This window comes from Pseudorca crassidens, chromosome 14 (genome assembly GCF_039906515.1).
Source record: "Pseudorca crassidens isolate mPseCra1 chromosome 14, mPseCra1.hap1, whole genome shotgun sequence".
NCBI classification, from domain to species: Eukaryota; Metazoa; Chordata; class Mammalia; order Artiodactyla; family Delphinidae; genus Pseudorca; species Pseudorca crassidens.
In genome coordinates this window covers 45,804,627-45,826,509 of record NC_090309.1, presented here as the reverse complement: position 1 = coordinate 45,826,509, position 21,883 = coordinate 45,804,627, and the positions used below count along the sequence as shown (strand labels likewise).

Genomic DNA, 21,883 nt, shown 5'->3' with positions numbered 1-21,883 from the left:
GGGTGGGAAAAGGAGGTTTCAGAGAATTTCTTGTTTTCTGGTTTTGGCTGGATTTCGTGGTTGTATGCTTGGTTGGTTGGGTTTTCTGGTAAGTGGGGCCGTTTCCATTGAAAAAGGGATGGATTCTAAGAGAAGATGCATCCTGAGGCAGGCTTTGGGGAGTAAGGCCAGCAGTAACTAGGCAGTTATCGGGTGGGAGGCTCTCCAGGCATTATGTATAGTAGAAGTAGAAGGAGAATGATCACAGTTAAGGTTCAAGACTGGGGGAGGTGGGCAGGAGGCTCCTGGAGGAGGGAATGGGTGGGCCAGAGAGGGAAGACAAGGAAAACTGGGGAGACGAGACAGAAGGATAATGTAAGTTTCAGCTGCAGGGAGCATGAACGCAGCAGTACGGTTTGGAGCCCGCTTGTCTATTTGGCCACATGGGTGGAAGAGGATTATTTTAGTAGTAGCATTTTGGCTTCCTATAAAGAAAGGCTCAGGAGAAATTGGCTGTGGTCGTCCAACTGTCAAGGGATTTGACCGCGATGAACACGAAAGGCAGATGTGGAAACAGCAGTAGAAAGCGGCAGAGAATTTGGCAAGATAGTTTGTATGTGAAACCTTGTCGTTTCACTCCCTGTTCCTACAACTTCCTTCCCAGCTCTTTGGGTTGGCTTGTCAAGTCCTCGAATGTGTACAAATCCCATCGCATCTTAGCATTTTGGCCATCCTCTCCCAGACATTTCAGTCTTGCTAATGTTCAGATGTTCAGGAAATGAACACCCCACGGTTTACCCTTTCAAGCTTGCTGTAATGCAGGAAAAGCAATCTTTTTTTTTTCTTCTTTTGACCTCCCAGACTACATAAAGCCTCTTGGAACAAACAGAGGTTTAATCTCGCTCCCTTAGTGTTCCCCTTCACGTGCTACATGCTAAATCATACAGAATCTTAGTTACAGGTCCACCAAGTATGACAAAAGGAACAAGACAAGACCAGACAAAACCCATTCACAACAAGGGAACCCTCCACGTAGCAACTTCTGTGTGAACCAGCAGAGAACATGCCTGATCCTGACCCAAACTCAGTGTTGTCTAGGTTCGTGTGGAGGCTTGCTTGGGTTTTAGGTTTACCTTGATACCATTTATCGAGTCTTAGGGTTTTTCTGAAAAGCGTAGACACCATTAGTAAGCTGATAGTATACTCTGAGTACATAGGAGAAACATCGCTAGACCGGTAGGTCTGCCGTCCAGGTGTGTCTCTGCCTCAGCGGCTGTGCGGCCCTGGGCAAGACACTGTATCTCTCTGAACCTCTGTTGCCTTGTCTGCAAAATGGACACAATACCTACCTCACTTGAGAAAATGTATACGAAAGCTACAGGGTGCTGTAATAATGTGATGTTGTTATTGTGGCCATTCAGTTTATGTGGAGATGAACTCAAATCACTCAAAAACTCAAATCACTCAAATCACTCATACATTTAGAACCAGAAGGAGTTTTTATGACCAGAGATTCCAACCTGTTTGATTTGTGGGTGAGGATTGCAAGGCCCAGGGAGGTAAGGCACCTGTGCGGTTACTTAGCTCCTTGGTGGCCCTCAGGAGTTGGGGTGAGCCTGAGAACCTGACTGTGGTCTTGAGTCTTTCCACCACACCACAGCACTTCTGATTTGTGCTGTCTACAGATAACCATAGCAACCTGGCTTTACCTTTCTGGCATCACAAGGATAGCAGATACATGTTACTTGGGCTTCAGTTGCTTCAGTCCCATCGCTGACTTGAGCAGTCAATCGTGGCCATCTTTCGTTACGCCTTGGAATCATTTTCTATTTTTTGGGGGCTGTGTCGTGCGGCTGGTGGAATCTTAGTTCCCTGACCAGGGATTGAACCCGGCGCCCTTGTCAGTGAGAGCACCAAGTCCTGCCCACTGGATTGCCAGGGAATTCTCACGCCTTGGAATGCAGCTTGAAGGCAGGCACAGCCACTTAGCAGGGTTGGCCACGTGTGTTGATATCCGAGATGGCAGGGTCTGTTTCTGGGGGAAGCTTGAGTGTTGAGCATTCTGAGCCCCGCCCCCCGCATTAATGTTCCCATTCACACGCTGCGTGTTTCTGTCATAGGTGTCTTCAGGATTCTCTTTCTCAGATCACTAGAAATAAAACTGTGCCTCGGACCCCTGGCCTCTTGCCCTATTGAGTTAGAGCTGGGCAGGCTCCTTTCAATTCCTCCTTTCCTCCTCAGCACGTCTCCGTCCTTGCCCGCCTGCCTCTGAAGGTTAGTGGGCCTCCTCTTGGTTGAAGCTGCCTGTGCCAGCCACACCGGTGAGCCATTGCCCACCGGCCTTTTCCTGCCCGTGCCACCTCGGGGCTGAAGCCTGTGCGCGGAGGACATGCCGGCTCGGCCCGCCCCGCGAACCCTTCCCTGGTCCTGTAGCTCCCTTCCCTCATCTGGCCTTCACCACCTCTACCTTCTTGTCCTCCATCTTCTGTTTTCTCGTTCTCCAACTCCCTGTGACCTCACTTGAGCTTGTATTATCCCCGTGACCTCCTAATTCACACACTGGATCACCTGTTCTCTGATTGTTCTCTGTTCCCTGTTCTTTCTGCAGCACGTGCTGCCATCCGGCTACCACCTTCCCTGCTTGACTGTCTCTCCCCTCTCTTGAACTTCCATTCTATGAATCCCTTGGTGTCTCCACTGTTGTTTCTCCTTCCTCCCAGATGCTGGCCTTCCCCAGGGCTCTCTGCTCGGCCGCTTGCCTCCTACATCCCTTCCTAGGCTTCAGCCCACTGCAGTCTCAACTCTCAGTCTGTGCACGGGCTGTATCTTCAGCCTTGAGCTCTGTTTCCACGTCCCTGACTGCTTCTGGACATGTCACCCTGTGGAGTTGCAGCCTGTCTGGAAGAAAATGTTCATTCCCTCCCGTACCCTACAGCCGGCTCTAAAAACCCCAGAGTCTGAAGCTCACCCCTAGCCTTTGAACCTCCCAAAGACTTTGAAGTCCCACAGGACTTGAATTGGTTACCAAAGTCCTATGGATTAACTCTTGCATCATCCCATTCCTTTCTGCTCCTATTGCCATACCCTGACTAGCCCTTTGACCTGGACAACTGCAGTGACCACCTTGCTGCCTTCAATGTCTCTCTCCTTTCAACCCATTCTAATCTACCACTGCCAGATTAATCGTCCCTAGAGCCCAACCCAGAACCCGTCCTCCTCTGGCTCAAAAATCTCCAGTGGTTCCAAGCCTGCCTCTCTCGGCTTTCCTCCCGCCTGACCCTAGTTCCTTACGTTTCAGTCAAACGGTAGCACCCGCTGGTACTCTTCTCCCGACAGTCCAGTTGGTGCCTTTACTTGGGCTGCTTTCCCCCAACGAGGAGAAGAGCTTCCCCCTCATCCCAGACTGTTGATAGTCTACCTGTGCTTCAAGGTCTGGTCAAATGCCACTCCCTCCTGGGGTTGTTCTTCCTGCCTGCCTGTGCAGCTCCCCTACCTACTCCTCACTCTGTTCTGGTTTTGGACTATTGGCGTATCTGTCCCATCTCCTTTGGCTACCATCTCTCCCAGTTATCTTTGACTCCTCCAAAACACCAGGCAGTGTGCCCTGCATACAGTTGGCATCCAGGAAATACTGTGTGGAACAAAGCATGAGCGCTCTGGCCGTCCTTTACCTCCTCCCGCTGCTGAGGTGGAGGTGGTCACGTGAGCCATCAGGGTTGGGTCCTCTTCTTCCCTGGCCCCATCACACCACAGCATTCCCACGTCTCACCCCCTGCCCCTGTGGGGTTATTAAACCCTTTCCTAGCCTCAAAACCTTTCTTTCTCATATTTACATGTGTCCACTTCACCTGGCTTGTTCTAAGTGTGCTCTTGAGTATCCAACGTGGCTACACGAGCCCCAGCCTCTCCCTCCATCACATCGCATGTAACCTGGTGAATTAGAAAGCTTATTTTACCAACTTTCCTGTACCAGAGGGAACTGAAAGGGAGACTAAGAGTGGTGACTCATACTCTGTTCACTCAGTGGCTTAAAGATTAAAAATGTGTTGTAAATTGTCAAGCACTTTGCAGTCTCATTTTGTGTGCCCATAGCTAGACACTTAGAGACTTACATATCACCAGTATATTTAATAGTGAAGAGGGGCCCGTTAAAAAGATCTCAAATGAGAAAATTCTCCATTCTCCTCTTTGTAGCCTTGATGTGATATGTGGGGGAAAAATCAAGAAGAGGTGCATTTTGCAAAACATACTTCTAATTTTGGATAGTATGACCATTTTTAGGGCATTTTCACATCATCCCCTCAGTAATCTTGTAGGTAGGCATGAATTATCCCTGTCTGACAGCAGAGGTTTAGAAAGAATCCAGGGTTTCTTCTAAGGTCATAAGTGATTAAGAGGCTTGGCCAGAACTAGAAAGCCAGGTCTTGGGAATCCTAGTCAAGTGCTTCTTCCAAGACCCTGCATTTTGCCACCTTGCTGTCAGTGTTTTGAATTGCAGTAGAGGGGCTTTAGAAAGTGCTCTACATCTTGGAAGTGGAGAAATATCTTCGAATCCTGGGCCTGGCTTTAGAAAGCTCAAGGTCGACACTGGATGCATTAAAAAACCCAGCGGTGTGGATGGAAGGAGTGGGGTTGTTCCGAGTTGAGCAGTTAGCTAGACTCTGGGTTTGTTTTAACTTTAGCCCCGAACAGGATGCAGTTGCTTGAATTACAAGTGCCCTGGGGACTAAAGTAAACCTGTGGTGGAGGCCCATCTCTTCAGGGCAGATTGGAATCCCTTAGGAATGAAATTACCTTCTTCAGTGAGTATGGCTGCAAGGCTACACACTTGAAACGCTAAATTTGTAATTTGTTGTCTGCCTGTAGTTACTGAGAAAGAGGATGGGTGGGTGGGTGGGTAACTAGGGTCAGTTATTTCCCAAGAACACATTTTGATCACTGTTATTGTCTATGTAGAGGATTTTGTTTTTGGTTGAGGCTGGTGGGAGAAGTTAGGGAGGAGAGTTTTAAATTTTTGAAGAACTCAAGTTTAAAGGCTTTGTTTTACAAATCACAGTAGGATTTCAGGGTGATTTCTTTTCTCTCCTCATTGGTTCCTGAAGTCGTCCAGGTCAGGGATCCTGGAGGTGTTTACCTGTGTACCTTTCTCCCACAATGCCTTGCAAGTCAGTGCTCCCGTAAAGCTTGCATTGAGTTACTGTTATAGGGCCGGTGTTATCCCGGAAAACCGCCGTTTAACGTCTCGTACTGGCAGCGGCAGGTCGGCTGAGAATATCCTTCCGTGAGCCTGAACTTACATGCTCCCCCCCGCCCCCCTCGCTGTGGCCTTGCCCAACGCCCAGGGGGACTTTTACTTTGACCCGCTGGCACGGCCGGGCCGCCTCCGCTTGGTCGGTGCCCGCGCGGTGAGGACGCTGAGCGCCCAGGTGCGCGGCCCGCATGGCTGCGTGAGCTCCTGAAGCTAAATAGTGGAGGAGCCGCCCCGGCCGGGGACCTGCGGGGCGCCTTACCCTACTGGGCCGCCTCCTTTTCATGAGATAGTAATCGGAGACTTTTCCGTTACGTGAGGCTCTCAACAAAAGATTGTAATTCCAGCAGCTTTGTTTGGGAAGGTACCACCGCGGCAGGCGCATCCTGGGCCCGACCCGGGGGTCGGCGGCCCCGCGGCGGCCGGTGGGTGGGGGCCGCGGCCGGCCGGCCTCCCCCGCGCCCCTTGTGGTACAGCCTGCGTTTCCTCTACAATGCGGTTATGCTAATCAGGTGACATCACCGCCCAGCGCACGGCGAGTGGCTCCCGATTAAATTACAAACCGGCGGCCGCCAAGGGCAGCCGGGAGGAGGTGTGTGCGCTGTGCCCGCGAGCTCCCGGGCTCGGCGACCAAGGCGTGTTTAGGATTGGCCATATTTTTAAAAAATTTTAAGTAGGACTGCTCCTCCCTCCCTCCGCCCTCCCGCCCCTCCTCGGTAATTTATTTCAAGCCTAGAGCCAAGGGCCACAAAAGGAAGGAAAGCCACAAGGAATTAGATGCGTGAGTGGCCGGGCTAAGGTGGACTCTCCTGCGGCCAACTTCCTATCAGATCTGCCTGCTGGACTTTCACACCGGGATGGGGCTTGCCTAAGGTCCAGCCCTTTTAGCCGGGGCCGGGAGCCAAGCGTTGCGGAAGCTGCTGCGTGTTGGATGGGGGTAGGAGGGGGCTGGAGCGGGATTTCCACCGTGCAGCCCGCCGGGGCGTTACGCTGGGCATAATGGAATTGCAGAGGACGGCTAGCATCTCCGGGCCGCTGTCGCCGGCTTACACGGGGCAGGTGCCTTACAACTACAACCAGCTGGAAGGGAGATTCAAGCAGCTACAAGGTAAACTCCCGTCTCAAAGGCCGGGCCTGCCCGGGGGCCGTGCTGCCTCCAGTGGTTCTGAGGGTTTATTTGTGCCATATGGTACGTGACCCTAATGAAGACCGGCGGCCGCGCGCCCGGCCCCAAAGCCTCTGGTTGGCTGCGAGCACCCCATTCACTACTTAAAGGAGACAGTTTCTCACTCTTCACTCCAGAAAAGCCACCATTTGGAGTCTCTATCTCCAGTTTCCCTTGGGCTCTCTTGGTTGTCAGGTATCTGCTGCCCACTGCACACACATTTTCTCTCTTTTTAGCTGTCTTTGCATTTTAGTAGATCAATGATAATAGACCTATTAGTATGCAAGTATTTGATTCCGGGTCGCCTCCGTCTCCCAGCACCCAGCCTTTTACCTCTGGGAAGCCTAAAGGTGTAAAGTGCACTGCTGGACACCCTGTAGAACAATAGCAAAGGGAAGGAGGGAGTGGTCTTTTTGTTCCTAAGCCTTGGGTAAATTACGGTTTTGATTCCGAAGCTTCGTTTTAACCCTTTTGATGTATTGTGTTGGGATAGAGCCTTGCCATCAATTTAGTGAGCTGTGTAATTTATAATGAAAACCAGTTATTGTCATTCCAGTGCTATTGGGTTAGATTAGTTGGATCAATTACAGGTTTCTTGGAGTCTGTATTAATCTCAAACAGTTGAACGAATCTAATATTTTTATGGAGAGCAGTGTGTGGGGTGATGGGCCTGCAGCCTGCGGCCGAAGTGGCCCCTGCAGCCCCCTTCGCTTGGCTGTCCCTGCCCAGCCAGCAAGCCTGGCCGGTGGTGTCTTGGAGCTTATACACGAAAAAGGATTTGTAACTGAAAACAGAACTCCTTCCGTTAGGAAGCCCCTGGAATCGGTAATAGGCTGGGAATGATTCTAGTGCTGTGAAAAAGTAGCCTTTGCAGACGGTGTATGTTTCTTATTTTAACTCTTCTTGGTGCCGCAAATGTGGATCCTGGGAGGAGGAGGAGGAAGGAAGGAAGCAGCTCAGTCTTAGAATGTTTTCACTGGGGAGACGGGGAGGCTATATTTCATTCACAGGTTTATTTGTCTTGTGAAATAGTTGACAGTAATGACACTTTTCTGGAAAACAAGAGGCAGAACAGGACATGATTTTAAACATTTGCTAGGCTGTGCTGCATTCCTCGGGCAGTTAGCTAAGAGGAAGCTCCATTCTCTCTAGGGAATGGTTGTGTGTCTGCTTCATCCCTCTTGAGCTCTTCGAAGGTAGAATTTGCTTTTATGGAAAACTTAGGGGGGGCCAGAGCTGGTGGCGGGGTGGGGACTTGAAGATGGTAAATAGAGGAGTGGGGTGTGTCCATTATCTTCTGGGTGTGTGGTCAAAGGCCCACAGTTTGAGGTTTGAGGTTCTGAGAATTCAGAATGCACCTCTTCTTCAAATGACCCAGGCTCCTCACTTCATTGTATCATACTGCCAAGGAGAAAGCACCAAGGAGGATCCTTGATCTGAAAACCTATTACTGAGGTCCAGTCAGCCCCCTCCTGTAGTCTCAGAAGAAATGAAAACCAAGGAGAAAATACCAGAAGGTGTGGGGAGCAGTGTGCCCACAGGCCCACCCATAACAAAAGGCTGTTACTCTGAAAGGTTTGAGGACGGTTGTAAAACTGCTCACTGAGGAGGGTGGAGCTTACACACAGGAAATGTCTTAAACTGTCCTCTCTGGAAAAGTAAAATTTAAATTAAAAAAAATCACCGCGTGCCTTTGATATTTTACCTTGTGTTTCCCAAGGAAATTCCTTCAAAAGGAGTGAGCTGCACATTTTGTGTGGTGATTTTCTTAAATGACCTTTGTCCCCTAATTTAGTTGCAGATAACTTTCTTATTTCTAAATATTGCGGTTTAGAAGTTGCACAAGTTTAGTGTTGGTATTTCTTCTATAACAGAAAACCACCCGTGTTGGGGAACTGAGCCAGGGTGAATTAAGTCTCAAGTATGGTGGATCCCAGGAGAATTACAAACAGTTGGCCTCATCCTTAGTTACACATGGAATTGATTGCATTTTAAAAAACTTGAGGAATATTTTTGATAAAACCTTTTCCCATCCCCACCTACCCCCGACCCCCGTCTGGTATTTGTTACTTACTGTTTAGTATTTGTAGTGCTTCCAGTCATCACATCTTTGATAACATATAGATTGTCTGCTGATTTAATTTCGTACATGCCTACTAAGCTGCCTTTTTCCTCTTTTTAATCCTTCCTAGTACTTATAACCCAATACTGGCAAACGACACCTCTGAATCTGTATCGATTTTTTTTTTAGTGCCTCTAATATGAACTTATTTATTTAGCGTCTACACCTTAGAGTCTGAGAGTACTGTGATTTTTAGGAGATATTTCTGCAGTTTTCTTGGTTTCAGATATTTTCACCCTGGATCCTAAAAATCTCAGGAGGGGGCAGAGTTTTAATGTTCTACTTAAGGGAAATACAATGTTAAAGTGAGTCTGGTCTTTTAGATAAAATAGTTTATAGAGATTTATCAGTAAGTAAATAAGTGTGATTAGAAACAAAACCTCACTGAGGGGCCGAGGTGCAGCGTGATGTCTTTCACACTGATGCTCCTGGTGTAAGAGATAGGACCTTCCACCTCTGATGGCTTCAGACATTAACCACTGACGCCCAGCACACACCTGACAGGCACACACCTGACAGGCATATCCACTGCGCGCTCGAGATCTCTTTCGAATTTCACCTGCAAGATTAAGTTACCACCTTCCTCAGAATCTGTTCGTGTATCTTACACAGTTAGATTTGTTGTTTTGTTTTTCTTTTTTAAATAAGAGAGGACTGCTGAAACACAACAAAACTCAACCTCACATGTTTTTAAAAAATGTGCTTGTAGTAACGGAGAAGTTCATGATGATACCTTTTCTCCAGTTTCACCTCAGCCAGCTCCACCCCTTATCAGACGGTACTCCTGCCCCTCCTCTACTCAGAGGCTGTTGCGCCTGCCTCTTGCGTAAATTAAATTCCAGACTCCTTAGCCTGGCATTCAGGACCCTCCCCCAAATGGCCCCAGACACGAAATTCCTATTCCAGCTCTTTACATTCCAACCAAATAAATCTTCCAGGTGGGCAGGCCTGCAGCTCCTCATGAAACCCAGCCCTGGGTTTTTCCTTCATTGTCTACCTCATGCCTCAAAGGCTCTGCCCTTCCATTTCACCAATAGGAATCCTTCCTACAATTTTTTTTTTTTTTTTTGCGGTACGCGGGCCTCTCACTGTTGTGGCCTCTCCCGTTGCGGAGCACAGGCTCCGGACGTGCAGGCTCAGCGGCCATGGCTCACGGGCCCAGCCGCTCCGCGGCATGTGGGATCTTCCCGGACCAGGGCACGAACCCGTGTCCCCTGCATCGGCAGGTGGACTCTCAACCACTGCGCCACCAGGGAAGCCCCCAACAATTTTTTTTTAAGACTGTGCTTACATTCCATTATTCCAGAAAGCTTCTCCTTGTCTCCTCTGTTTGGTAGTGGGAGAAAGATTTCATGGAGTGCTCACCATGCACCAGACGTGTTAGTGGGAGCTTTGTCTATATCTCATCTTGTGTTCATAGCACACTTAGGAGATTTTTTTTTTAATTGAAGTATAATTGATGTACAATATACGTTACAGGTGAACAATATAGTGATTCACAGTTTCAAAGGTTATACTCCATTTATAACTACTATAAAATATTGGCTTATTTCCTGTGTAGCTTATTTTGTAGCTTATTTTACATATAGTAGTTTGAACCTCTTAATCCCTTGCCCCTATATTGCCCCCCACCCCGAGGTTTTAAAGATGAAACGGTAGAGAGTCAAATAGCTTGTTTCAGGTCCCAGGCACTGTGTTGAGCTCAGGTTGAACATTGTTGTTCTCGAACTGTCTCCTCCAAGACTTCTAGATATTAATATTATTTTATTTCTGCAAAAAAGAGAGAGAAGGTGACCTTGTGAAATGCCAGCCCCAACCTGCTTCTCTCTTCTTCCTACCTGCCCCCTCACAGCACTGATTCTATCAGTTCTGGCAGTGGAGTTATAATGAAGACAGAATCTAGTTGAAATACACCAACATGAACTTTCTCTGCCTTCTTTGCAGCCTGACCTTGACATCTAGCACCTGGTGTTTCTGGAGAAGGTGCTTTCTCTTAGCTGTTCTGGCTCAGTTCTGGAATCATGGAGTCACCTGTCTTCATTGGGACATAGAAGGAGACTAAAGATTTGCAGGCTGTGGGAATGTGTTACACTCAAGTTTATTATGTGCTCTCTCAGGGTTGCCTCCTTGAATTTCTTCATTTTTTTGGTTTTGATTTCTAAACTGTTAGGGAAAGAATTTTGCTGGTTTTATACCCACAGATCATGGGGAAAATGCATTCTTAAGTGTTTAAAAAGAACTTTCCAGTTTGTTATGGTACCTAGATGTTTGTCTTGTGTAATTTCATAAACCACAGAGAGAGAAGATTGCTGGGTTTACACCTGCTTGTCATGAAGAAAACTTTAAGTTCTTAGATATAAAGTAATAGCCTTCAAATGTTTCCCACTGTGGCAGTGAAAAGAGTTGGTGACAAATGATAACCCTGGTTTTCTTGGGGTGGCCAAGATTTATAAGAACATTTTCTGGGTTCTGGTCTGGATACCTGCCAATGCTGTACTATGATACTATAGATTTTTCTAAGCGCAGATAACTTTGTGGGATAAGTCACCAATTTAAAAAAAAACTCTTTTCACCAGTTTACCACAGTTTCAGCTCAAAATTTAGAACTTCCAAGCAGATTTGTGAATTAGAATCTTTTTTGAGTGATGTGCTACTATTAATTATTATTATTAATATTTATAACACTTAACTTGAATATGTACCATCTTGCTTGATTAACTACATGAGATTATCCAGAGTACCCAGCATGGGAGCCAGTACTCAGTAGGTTCTAAATAAGTGGGCATTTCCTTAGTACTAATAATAATCCTGTGGAGTATTCTCTTCCTTTTTTATAAAGAAATAGATCATTGGATTAAGATCAACCAGTATGAGGCTTCCTCTCCAGAATCCAGGTTTTCTGACTCCAAACTTGATCTTCTCCTATAGGACCACAAAGTGTAGGTTAGGTATGAGCCATCATACCCCTTACCCAGATATCATGAATACATTCTGGCGGCATGGAAAATTAACGAGCGCAGAACTGCTCAGATTTCTGGACATGCGGTGCCCTCGGTGTTTGGTGGTCTGGAGCACCGACAGTCAAGGGAACACTGATTCTTTTAGCTTAAGTCCAATGTTTGACTGGGATGACTGTAAAAAGGACTCTTGGAGACCAGTTAGGAAGAAGAGGAGGGAGATAGTTACTCCGTTTGAGCAAAAGATACCACTTAACGGTAGTGAAAGAATGGGACTCTAAACCGTCCTGGCTACTGAGGAAGCTTTCTAGATGATTGTGTTCCCAATTTTCATCTCTTCTCATGCCTTGGGCCTAGAAAGGGGTCTGTTCACAGCCCCACTGCTGCCTCCTCTGTGTTAGTCTCTCTCCGTGGTTTCCTAATGCCCCCCTCCCCCGCATGCAGCTGCCCCAGCCTCCCTAAATGCAGGCTCTGATAAGAGATCTCCCTGCAAAAACTTGGGATTTGACTCCAGCTGACCTGCCCACCTCCAGCTCCTGCTATCCCTTACTCCACGGTACCCATGAGTCCCTAAACCTACCCTGCATTTTCCTGCTCTCCTGTTTTCTTCCCCCTGGGAATTATTTCTTGTGTCAGGATCTTTTTTTTTTTTTTTTTTTTTTGAGGTTCAGTTCAGATGCCACTTAATTCAAGGGAGAGGTGATCAGAATCTCTGCTTGGATTCTTTTCCTTTAAGATTTAAAGTTTAAGCCCTTGGTCAATCTCCTGTGATTTTCACATCCTGCCTTTGGTTAGAGTTTGAGTATCTGCCTCTCTGCTTTCCTTACATTTCACAAAGTCTGGGAGCATAAAGACAAAAATCTGATACAGCCTGTCTTACCCATAGAAGTCACTAAGCATTTATTAAGGAGTAAATGAATGAAGTAGTATTATGGAATACTTTGTTTCAGTGGTTCTCAGAATGAGGTTCCTAGACCAGTAGCAGCATCCTGACCTGGGAACTTGCTCTAAGTGTAAATTCTCGGGCGCTGCTTCTGACCTACTGAATCAGAAACTCTCCGGGTGAGGCCTAGCCACAGGTTTTTAACTAGCATGCCTGGTGACTGTGATGTACACTCAAGTTTGAGAAACGCTCCCTTATTGGATCATTTGTACCCTCTTTGCAATTTGGGGGTGGGAGGATTTGGGAAGAACAGATTGCGTGAATTGCTCCCAGATAGGAGCAGATATTGTATCTGATTTCTTACTGAAGAATGAAGAGATAGGGAAAAGTATGTTTTAGAACAAAATTGTGTAGTAGTGGAAAAGGTATTTAGCCAGTCAGGAATGAGCTCTACCCTGCTAAACTAGAGGAGCCATTTAACATCTGCAGGCCTCAGCCAACTCCTGACTGCCAAATGGGGTCAATAATCTGTCAGAGCTTCAAGTTTCCAGTGAACCAGAGCTTCACAGCCATTCATCCGTTCCTACTGGAATCATACTTGTGCATGTTATCAAAAATACGCCAGGTAGATCCCAGCCATTTTTAGATCTTAGTGCCTCTTCTCCCTTTTGCCTGACAAGTTTCTATCAACTCTTAGAAGCCCCAGCCATGAAAAACTAATGACAGGGGGAAATAAATGATGGGGGCGTCGTAAAGCCTTCCTCTGACTTCAGTATTCTTTGCTTGATTGGCTTACTTAAAAATCTGGCAGTTGTTTGTATATCATGGGTGCAAAGGACTTGGCATTCAAAAGCTCAGTAGTTGGTTACTAATCTAGGCTATTTTAAAGCGAGAGGACTCCTAAGAAATAAAATGATAAAAGTGTTTTAAGCAGTATAGGACATGCTTTCTTGTCCTCTTTGTTTATTAACACATATTTATTGGTCGCCTGCTTTTCAGTAAGCAAGCTGTCCTCTGGTTAGGAAGTGTGTGAGTAAGCGTGGCTCCGCTATGCTGCCGAGCTGACTGATGAGTAGAAGCAAGTGGAGAAATAAACTTGTTCCAGGTGGGGACCCAGGTAGGGGAACTGAAGCAGGGCCAGGGTGGCCGGAGCTTAGAGTCCAGAGTGAGGAAGTGTCGGTAGGAGGGGTACTAGAAGAGAGAGTAAACAAAGGCCAGAGGATGCACAGTCCTGTAAATCAAGTTAAGGAGTTGGGAAGGCAGTGGGAGGCTACTGAAGGATTTTAAGTATGGGAGTGACTTGTTCTGATTTTTTTCTCCTTAAGGAAGGGCCAGTCTGATTCCTGAGTATAATGATTGTTTTGGAAGGTGGGTGCTGGTCAAGAGAAGAGGCAGGAGACCACTTAGGAGGCTGTTGCATTTGTTGTGATGAAAAACAGAAACAGCATAAGCTCCTTGAATTCGGAACTGCAAGGTACTTAGAAGCTTATTACTCAGTGTGGTCTGTAGATGACCTGGGAGTTTGTTAGAAATGCAGAATCTCAGGCTCGCCCCGAACCCACTAAGTCATAACTTCCTTTTAGCAAGATCCCCAAGTGGTTTGTATGCACAGACAAGTCTAAGAAGTGCTGCCTTGGAAATAATCTCTGCCTGCTCCCCTACCCCTTGAGCCGAGAAGGAAATAGTCCTAAAGAGGCTATGACCTTTCTGAGGTTTAACGTTTGTGTTTCATATAGAGTCTGCTTTAAAGGAAGGAGGGGTGTGTGTGTGTGTGTGTGTGTGTGTGTGTGAAGTAAACTGGATCATTTTAACTGTAAAAATAATATAGTATCCAAATGAGTAATAGTTAATTAAAGAAAGTTTAGCGTTACCCTAGGAGATTACAAGGGCTTTAAAGCATGTTTGGTTAATTCCTAGCTTTATAAATCTTTGTAGAGTTTGGCTAGGATTCTCTTACTTGCTAATCCTGCAGTTCTAGAAATTTGTGAAGTTAAAAAAACACAGTTTCTTTTCATCTATCCATTTGGTATTAATGGAGAATTACAAAAATACTCTGGGCTACTTTCTCTTAAGTTCTTCCAGAATTTCAACATGGTGTCCTGGGAAGTAGAGGCTTATTAAGTCCATACTTGCTTCGTGACTTAAACCTTTGATATACTTTTAAACTATTTTTTAAAGCAAAAATACCCCCTCCTCCCCACACTCCATCTTACTAAAATGATCCTAATTAAATGAATGTTGGTGTTCTTGCAGTTGGTTAGACTTCAGTCCGGTTTCATATATATCAAACTTACCCAGCAAGTGCCTTCAGGTTTTGGTGTTAAAGCTGGATTTGAAATACATTAAATATCTGTTACTTGATAAGCGCTCATTTCCTGTGAGTCTGCAGGTGAAGCTTTAAAATTACTGGTTATTGATTAGGTAGGGGAGGAAAAGCACCTGCTGAAACTTGTTGGCCAGAATTTTTGGCCCCTTAGAAGAAAGAAAAGGGGTGGGGAGATAAGTGACTTCTGTTCTGACTGGCATCAGTCCAGAACCTTTCTGACAGGGGAAGGGGTGTGGGTAATGAAAGCAGTAGTATTCAGATGGTGTTCTTTCTTTTATTTATTTATTTATTTTTTTATTTTTTATTTTTTATTTTTAAACATCTTTATTGGAGCATAATTGCTTTACAATGGTATGTTAGTTTCAGCTTCACAACAAAATGAATCAGTTATATATATACATATGTTCCCATATCTCTTCCCGCTTGCGTCTCCCTCCCTCCCACCCTCCCTATCCCACCCCTCCAGGCGGTCACACAGCACCGAGCTGATCTCCCTGTGCTATGCGGCTGCTTCCCACTAGCTATCTACCTTACGTTTGGTAGTGTATACATGTCCATGCCTCTTTATTGCTTTGTCACCGTTTACCCTTCCCCCTCCCCATAGCCTCAAGTCCATTCTCTAGTAAGTCTGTGTCTTTATTCCTGTTTCACCCCTAGGTTTTTCATGACATTTTTTTTTTCTTAAATTCCATATATATGTGTTAGCATACGGAATGGATAAAGAAGATGTGGCACATATATACAATGGAGTATTACTCAGCCATAAAAAGAGACGAAATTGAGCTATTTGTAATGAGGTGGATAGACCTAGAGTCTGTCATACAGAGTGAAGTAAGTCAGAAAGAGAGAGACAAATATCAGATGGTGTTCTTTCAAAGGCAAGGTTGAAGGTTATTAATAGACAAGAATTAAATTTCTAGCTGTTCTTTGTATTACTCCAACATTTTTTATATTTATTATTTCACAGCCGTATCAGGTCATCTCCAGAATAAATAAAAATGAAAGAATAATTCATGTAAAATCCCGCAGTCCCCACAAATCTTAACTCTCTGATAGTTCTTGTTTATATACAGTTTAACAGTGTTATAGTCATTATATAGATTCAGTTTTGTCTTGGCATGTTGTTTTTATTTTTCACTTAACGTTATATGACAAACATTTCACATGTGGTTATTTTCTGTGCCTCTTGTCAAATGGCTTTCCAGATCCGGGCAATTTATTTACCAACCTGAACCTGCTGTCTCTTCTGTGGGATGGGGGTAATACAACTTCTGTGTAATAAGATTGTTGGAAGAGTAAGCGAGATTCTCCGTGGAAATTGTTCCGGCACACGGTGGGCCCTCAGTAGTCAACAGCAGCCTTTATTATTACAGGTCCTGGTTAAAAGGCAAAGCAGTACCCTGCGGCGGCAAGTCTTTTGAACTTGAGTTGAATGCCTCAACCGCGCCCCCGCCCCCAAACCTGTTCTGGGTGTGGCTTCCTTCAGCATGTGTAGAAGAGCGTTGAGTTTGCCTGAAAATGCACCCAGCCGAAAACACCCCCTTTTATGTTGCGCTTTAGAAAGTACACAGGGTTGGCAGCAGTCACTTGAGCCTGGTGCCTTTTGATGTTGGTTGAGGACACAGTGGTGGTGCCTCTCCCAAGTTCACAAAAAGCGTGCGGAGCACTTAGTGCTGCAGCCACAGCGTCCAGCACGTCGTCAGAAGAGACTACTGTAGCCAGACTCACATTAGCTGCCCTCTGTAGAATGCCTCTACTGTGTTTGCTTTTGAAAGGCCTCTCTTAGCCTTTCTCTCTCTCTCTCTCCCCCAACCTTGTTTTCAAGAGGCACAGGACCTTTGAGTAGCAAATCCAGTAATCACACACAGTAGCATGGAGACACAGGCTGGCCTATATTCGGTCTCACAAAGGCCTTGTGAACGATCCGGCCTTAAAGTCTTTTTTTAATGCTTAAATGATGCAGGTGGAGAGTTAATCTGAGGATCACTGAGGCACGCTTCATTCATGAAGAATGTGAGCAAAACATAAAACGTGCGGAGGCTCTGTTCTTCTCTGGTGGCAAGGAAATTACATAGGCTGTGTCATTATTTGGGTGAATTTTACCCCCCCCCCGCCCCCGCTGGGAGTGCAGTTGTGTTGGAATTTTGAAGTGAGAGCTGTGGGTTTAAGCACGACTAGTTGCAGGAGTGGGGGGTGTGTGTGTGTGTGTGTGTGTGTGTGTGTGTGTGTGTGTGTTGCCTGAAATCCTTATACAAACCATAGACATTATTTTGGCCACACTGACAAGCAAATGGTGGTTATCCCTTGGAATGTGGCCTTGGCATTTTGAATTAGGTTTGTTTTTTAAAGAGAAACTTTGAAGGTCTGGTTTAAAGTGGATAGAGCCTTTGAAAATCTGCCTAGTCTGTTTGAACTGTTAAGTGCCAGTGAGTTTGTGTAGATTGCTAGCTTGATTGTATAGTAGTTGAGAGGTGAATACAAGTCTAGTGCAAAGTGTGTTTCTGGTGCTTGAAAACGGTGCCCTGATTTCTATTGAGGAAGACATTTATTCCTACAGAGGTTTAAACGACTTGCTATCAAAAAAATTCAGTCTTGCAGTGGTAGAGGGAGATTGTGTATTATCTGCGAACAACTGCCAAGCAGATGAAATTCCAGCTGCACAGAGTTTGTGGTGGAGAGTGGGTGGCAGTGACCAGGGGAGCAGGGAAGCAGCAGGCGGTCGTGAGAAGGGCTGTATTCAGAATTAGGATATTTTATCTCTCATTTTAGAAACTCAACGGTGGTGGAAAGTTCATGGGCTGTGGATTCATATAAGCCAGCATTCAAATCCTGGCTCCACCATTGACCTCACTGAGCCCCATTTTCTTCATCTGTACGAACTGGGAAGGATAAATAGCCCTTGGGGAGTGGTTGGGAAGCTTAAATTCGTATGTTGTGTAAATAGGGTGACCAACTCATCCTGGTTTGACAGAGACTTCCCCAGTTTAGCACTGGTTGTCCCACATCCAGGGAATCTCCCAGATTCTAGGAGAGAGAGAATCTCTCTTAGAGTACCAGGCAAGCTGGGTGCTAGGTCACCCTAATTATATATGAAAGCACCTGTTACTGTGTATAGAGGACGGAGATGATGTCTGTATGTGTTAGTTCACCCCTGCATTCCTTCCTAGTGCTTGGCACATAAATAAAAGTCTCATAAATAAAGGAGTGTATGAATGAATGAGTAAAGTAGTGAAGGCAGTAGTAACACATACAGAGTTGTTTTTTTTTTTTTTTTTTTTGGTATGGGGGCCTCTCACCGCTGTGGCCTCTCCCATTGCGGAGGACAGGCTCCGGACGCGCAGGCTCAGCGGCCATGGCTCACGGGCCCAGCCGCTCCACTGCATGTGGGATCTTCCCGGACCGGGGCACAAACCCGTGTCCCCTACATTGGCAGGCAGACTCTCAACCACTGCGCCACCAGGGAAGCCCCTAGAGTTGTTTTAAGGTGACTTAGCGCCTCTTCTTCCTTGTTGGCTCTCATTCCCTGAGAAGAGGTGGCCTCACCAGCCACATGGTAAATAATGTGCTGAATGAAAGAATGAATCACTCATGATAATGATTTTGGCTTTATGATGTGGCTAAACTTTAACTTCAGGAAGAGCTTATCTGAGTCTGTCTCCCTTTTTGATAACATGAAATTTTGATACGACCCTAGGGACCTCCCTCATGTAGTCCCTGTACCCTACAGGGCACTGGGGAATTGACTTCACTTTGGTGGAAAGGAGAGGACAGGGGAGCCCACGGCATTACGGTACTTGCAGAGAGAGGAACCGGTCCTTGGAAGTTAATTAGGCCCGGGTTGTCTCTTCATTTTTGTTGCTTTTCTTTTTCCTTTGAGTGGGTGGGCAAGAGTAGTTGGACCAGGAGAAAAGTTTAAGGGTGACACTAGGACATAGCTAAAGAGGTAAAAGTGTACCCCGTGAAACTGCAATCCATTCTTCTAGGTGTGGTAGCCATTCAGAGCTTTATATTGTGTGGCTGTGAATAAAATGAATGAGATTTCTCTAATGGGAATATGCGTTTACTCAGAGTGATGCCGCATGAGTAATGCTTTTCTGGAAGCCAGGCAGTTAATAATACTCTGAGCAAATAAAGGCACAGGCTCAGAAGTTTAGATACCAGCTAAATGTGCAAGCTTGGTCTTTTAAACTGAAGAAACAGCCATGGAGAAAACTAATTTTGGCTCAAGAACTACTACTTACCAGCCCTCAGTGCCTTACAGTCTCCAACCCCAACACCCGCCCCGCCCCGCCCCCCCCCGCTTTAAAAAAAATCTCTGGGTTTCCTCTGCAAATGTATATGATTTCAATTTTGAGACGGGAGGTTATTTTTTCGCTTGAAACACAAGGAAACAGTTTTTTAAAGTCATACTCATTCCGCAGTGGGCTTGACTGTAGCTGGACTTGACTAGGAGTTCTTGGCCACAGAACCACATGCACTGTTTATCAGGGTAGTAAATTCTGATGGCTTTTGGGGAAGGGAGAGGGTTGGAGTTGAGGGAGGGGCACTAGAGCTGGGCCAGATCTGGCGCTGGCTGTCTCTGTGAGGGTTTGCCCCTGGCGTGCTGGGGGGTCAGATGGGAGGGCGGACCCAGATGTTCATCTCAGCCATTGTCATCCAGGGATTCTGAAATGACCTTTCTTACCTTGTTTTCCTACGAGCTCATAATTGTCTGCACACATAAATTGTGTCCTGGGTCCTGGCTCCCTCTTTGTTTGATCAGGAGCCGCTCTTCTGCTCAGTGCTTTTTTGGGAGAGTAAAGCGAGGCCCAGGTCATTGTGTGATGCAGCAGTTGATTTGGGATCTTCTGTCTTTGTTCCCCCTCCCCCAGTGGGAATTCACACTGTAACTCATCTTCTAAGGTTCCCTGCCTTAAAAACCCACAAACAAAACTCCTATTGGAGTAGGAGCCCTGATCATTGGAATAATGAATGGTGTTACTCAACCCCTGTTGAACATTCTGCCTGACGGAGGGCCTCTGTCTGTAGCTCTTTGCTAGGCACTGGGATACAGTTTCTTTACCTGCCTCAAGAAGCTCACAAACAAGTCAAGAGACAGGAAAACAGTTTTTGTAATAGGATTTGGATGGGTATATATGAGGCAGGGGGCTGCTTTATACACCTGCACAGTGAAGAACGCCGGCCCTCGCCTCTCTTCCTGGTTTGCTGTGACAGTCGGTTACATCATGATTCGTGAAAGCCCTATGAAAAATACAAATTCATGATCGATTCTAAGAAGTTTTTGTTGGGGAAACAAATGGCGAGGCTGTGGTTGTGCTCAGGTACACTCAGCTGGTATGGTGTTCACTGAGGAAGGAAGCAGAGACCTTTCAATAACAATAGCCAACGTTTATTCTTCAGTACCCGACTCTGTGCCATTTATTAGATGCATTACCTCACTGCATACTCGGGAGAATGCTAGAGATGGGCACAGATCTGTTTACAGATGAGGAAACTAAGCCTTGGAGAGATGAAGCAACTTGCTCAGTGGCAGGCAGCCAGTAAGCAGTGGGCCGGGCCTGGCAGTCGTGCCTGGCTGTGTTCACCGAGCCCTGCTCCACACTGCCTCTCCTAGATGCTTATCTTCCTGGGAGGATCTAGGTGTGGCTGGGTGTGGAGGGAGCAGTTGGACCACATCTGCTAGCAGCAGCCTGCGCAGTGTCTTGTCTGCTTTGAAGCATCTCCCTCAGCCCTAGCTCCTCAGAAAGCATCCTCCCCTCTGGGGGTGAGATTTATGATGTGGTTTCCTTCCTCCTCCCTCTGGAGGTCAGCTCTTCTCCCCCAGGGTCAGAAAGCCCCTTGGTTGCTGGTAGCCGGCCCTGCTGGAGTTGCTGCCCGCCCTGTGTTCAGGGTAGGTCATGCTTGTGTCACCACGCGGTAAGCCGGGGGGTGCTGTGAGGGCCGGATCAATGCGGTCTGGTTTGGAATTGCAGGTCACACCCTTTCCACCACACTGCTCAGGAAGCTACTGATGCCTGTGTGTAAAAGTGAAACCACAAGCTGCTTTCTCTTGGCCTGAGCGTGACTTTTAAAAAAGTTTTTGTGGGCTTTCCAGCCTGAGCTCTAGGTATAAGTCAGGTACCTTCACCTACATATGATTTATCCACTCAGTAGCCCTGTGAGGTAGGTGGTATAACGTCTGCTCTGTGGATTGAGAAACCTGAGGATCAGAAAGGTGAAGTAAGGTGGCAAGGTTCTTAGCCAGCATGTGACAAAATGGGTGACTTTGTGAAACTCTGCAGCAGGGAGGGGCCTTTTTCAACACTTCTTTGAACTTAGAGCATGTGCTTTTTCTAAATAGGTGGAGGCATGTAGTGTACGTGTCTGTCAGCACATGTGTGGATTGCGTTGATTTTAATTTTTGTTTTAAATTTTGTTTAAAACGTGTATTTAATTATTCTTATTTGACGTCTAGCCAAATTCACAGGTGTTTAAAAGTGTACCATCTAGGGACTTCCCTGGTGATGCAGTGGTTAAGAGTCTGCCTGGCAATGCAGAGGACACAGGTTCAAGCCCTGGTCTAGGAAGATCCCACATGCCGCGGAGCAACTAAGCCCGTGAGCCACAACTACTGACTGAGCCTGCGCACCTAGAGCCCGTGCTCCACAACAAAGAGAAGCCACCGCAATGAGAAGCCCGTGCACCACAAGGAAGAGTGGATCCCGCTCACCGCAACTAGAGAAAGCCCGTGTGCAGCAACAAAAACCCAACACAGCCAAAAATCAATGTTAATTAATTAAAAAAAAAAAAAGTGTACCATCTAACCTAGCAACAAATTGAATACACGGCTTGAAAATGGAAGGCTCACCAATAGGTTTCTCACGTGCCAATTTCTGATAAGACTGTTGGTATTGCTGAGGAAATCCTTCCATTAAAAACAATGCAATCTGCTTATTTGCTTATCTTTGATATTGCAAGGGGCATAATATTGTGGGGATGGGTAACGTATCTGCGTACCTTAAAGGACAGAGCAGACGTTCACCCACATGTAGATACAGTGTTTGGTAAATGCAGTTAGGCTATTTGGGGGATGTTGAGCCATGTAATAGCCTAAATTCAGGTGATTTTGAGCCTTGGCATATCAGGATCCTTTGGAACGTAGTTAACAGACATGGATATAGATCCACTGCTAATACTGTGAGGGCGCTGGATCCCAAATTGTTG

At 46.3% G+C, this 21,883-nt stretch overlaps 1 protein-coding gene across 5 annotated transcripts in view; it reads left to right on the top strand.

Annotated features, from left to right (window-relative positions):
- The window catches only part of SPTBN1 (spectrin beta, non-erythrocytic 1), a 197,269-nt gene that overhangs the window by 78,474 nt on the left and 96,912 nt on the right, over positions 1–21,883 (top strand). Inside the window, exon 1 of one of the 5 annotated variants that reach the window (XM_067705057.1) lies at positions 6,191–6,335. The exons of the other annotated variants lie outside the window; for them this stretch is intronic. Coding sequence (XP_067561158.1) covers positions 6,227–6,335 — 109 coding nt within the window. The 5' untranslated portion in view covers positions 6,191–6,226. Of the gene's footprint in view, positions 1–6,190; positions 6,336–21,883 lie in introns of those variants that run through there. 5 annotated transcript variants of the gene reach the window in all.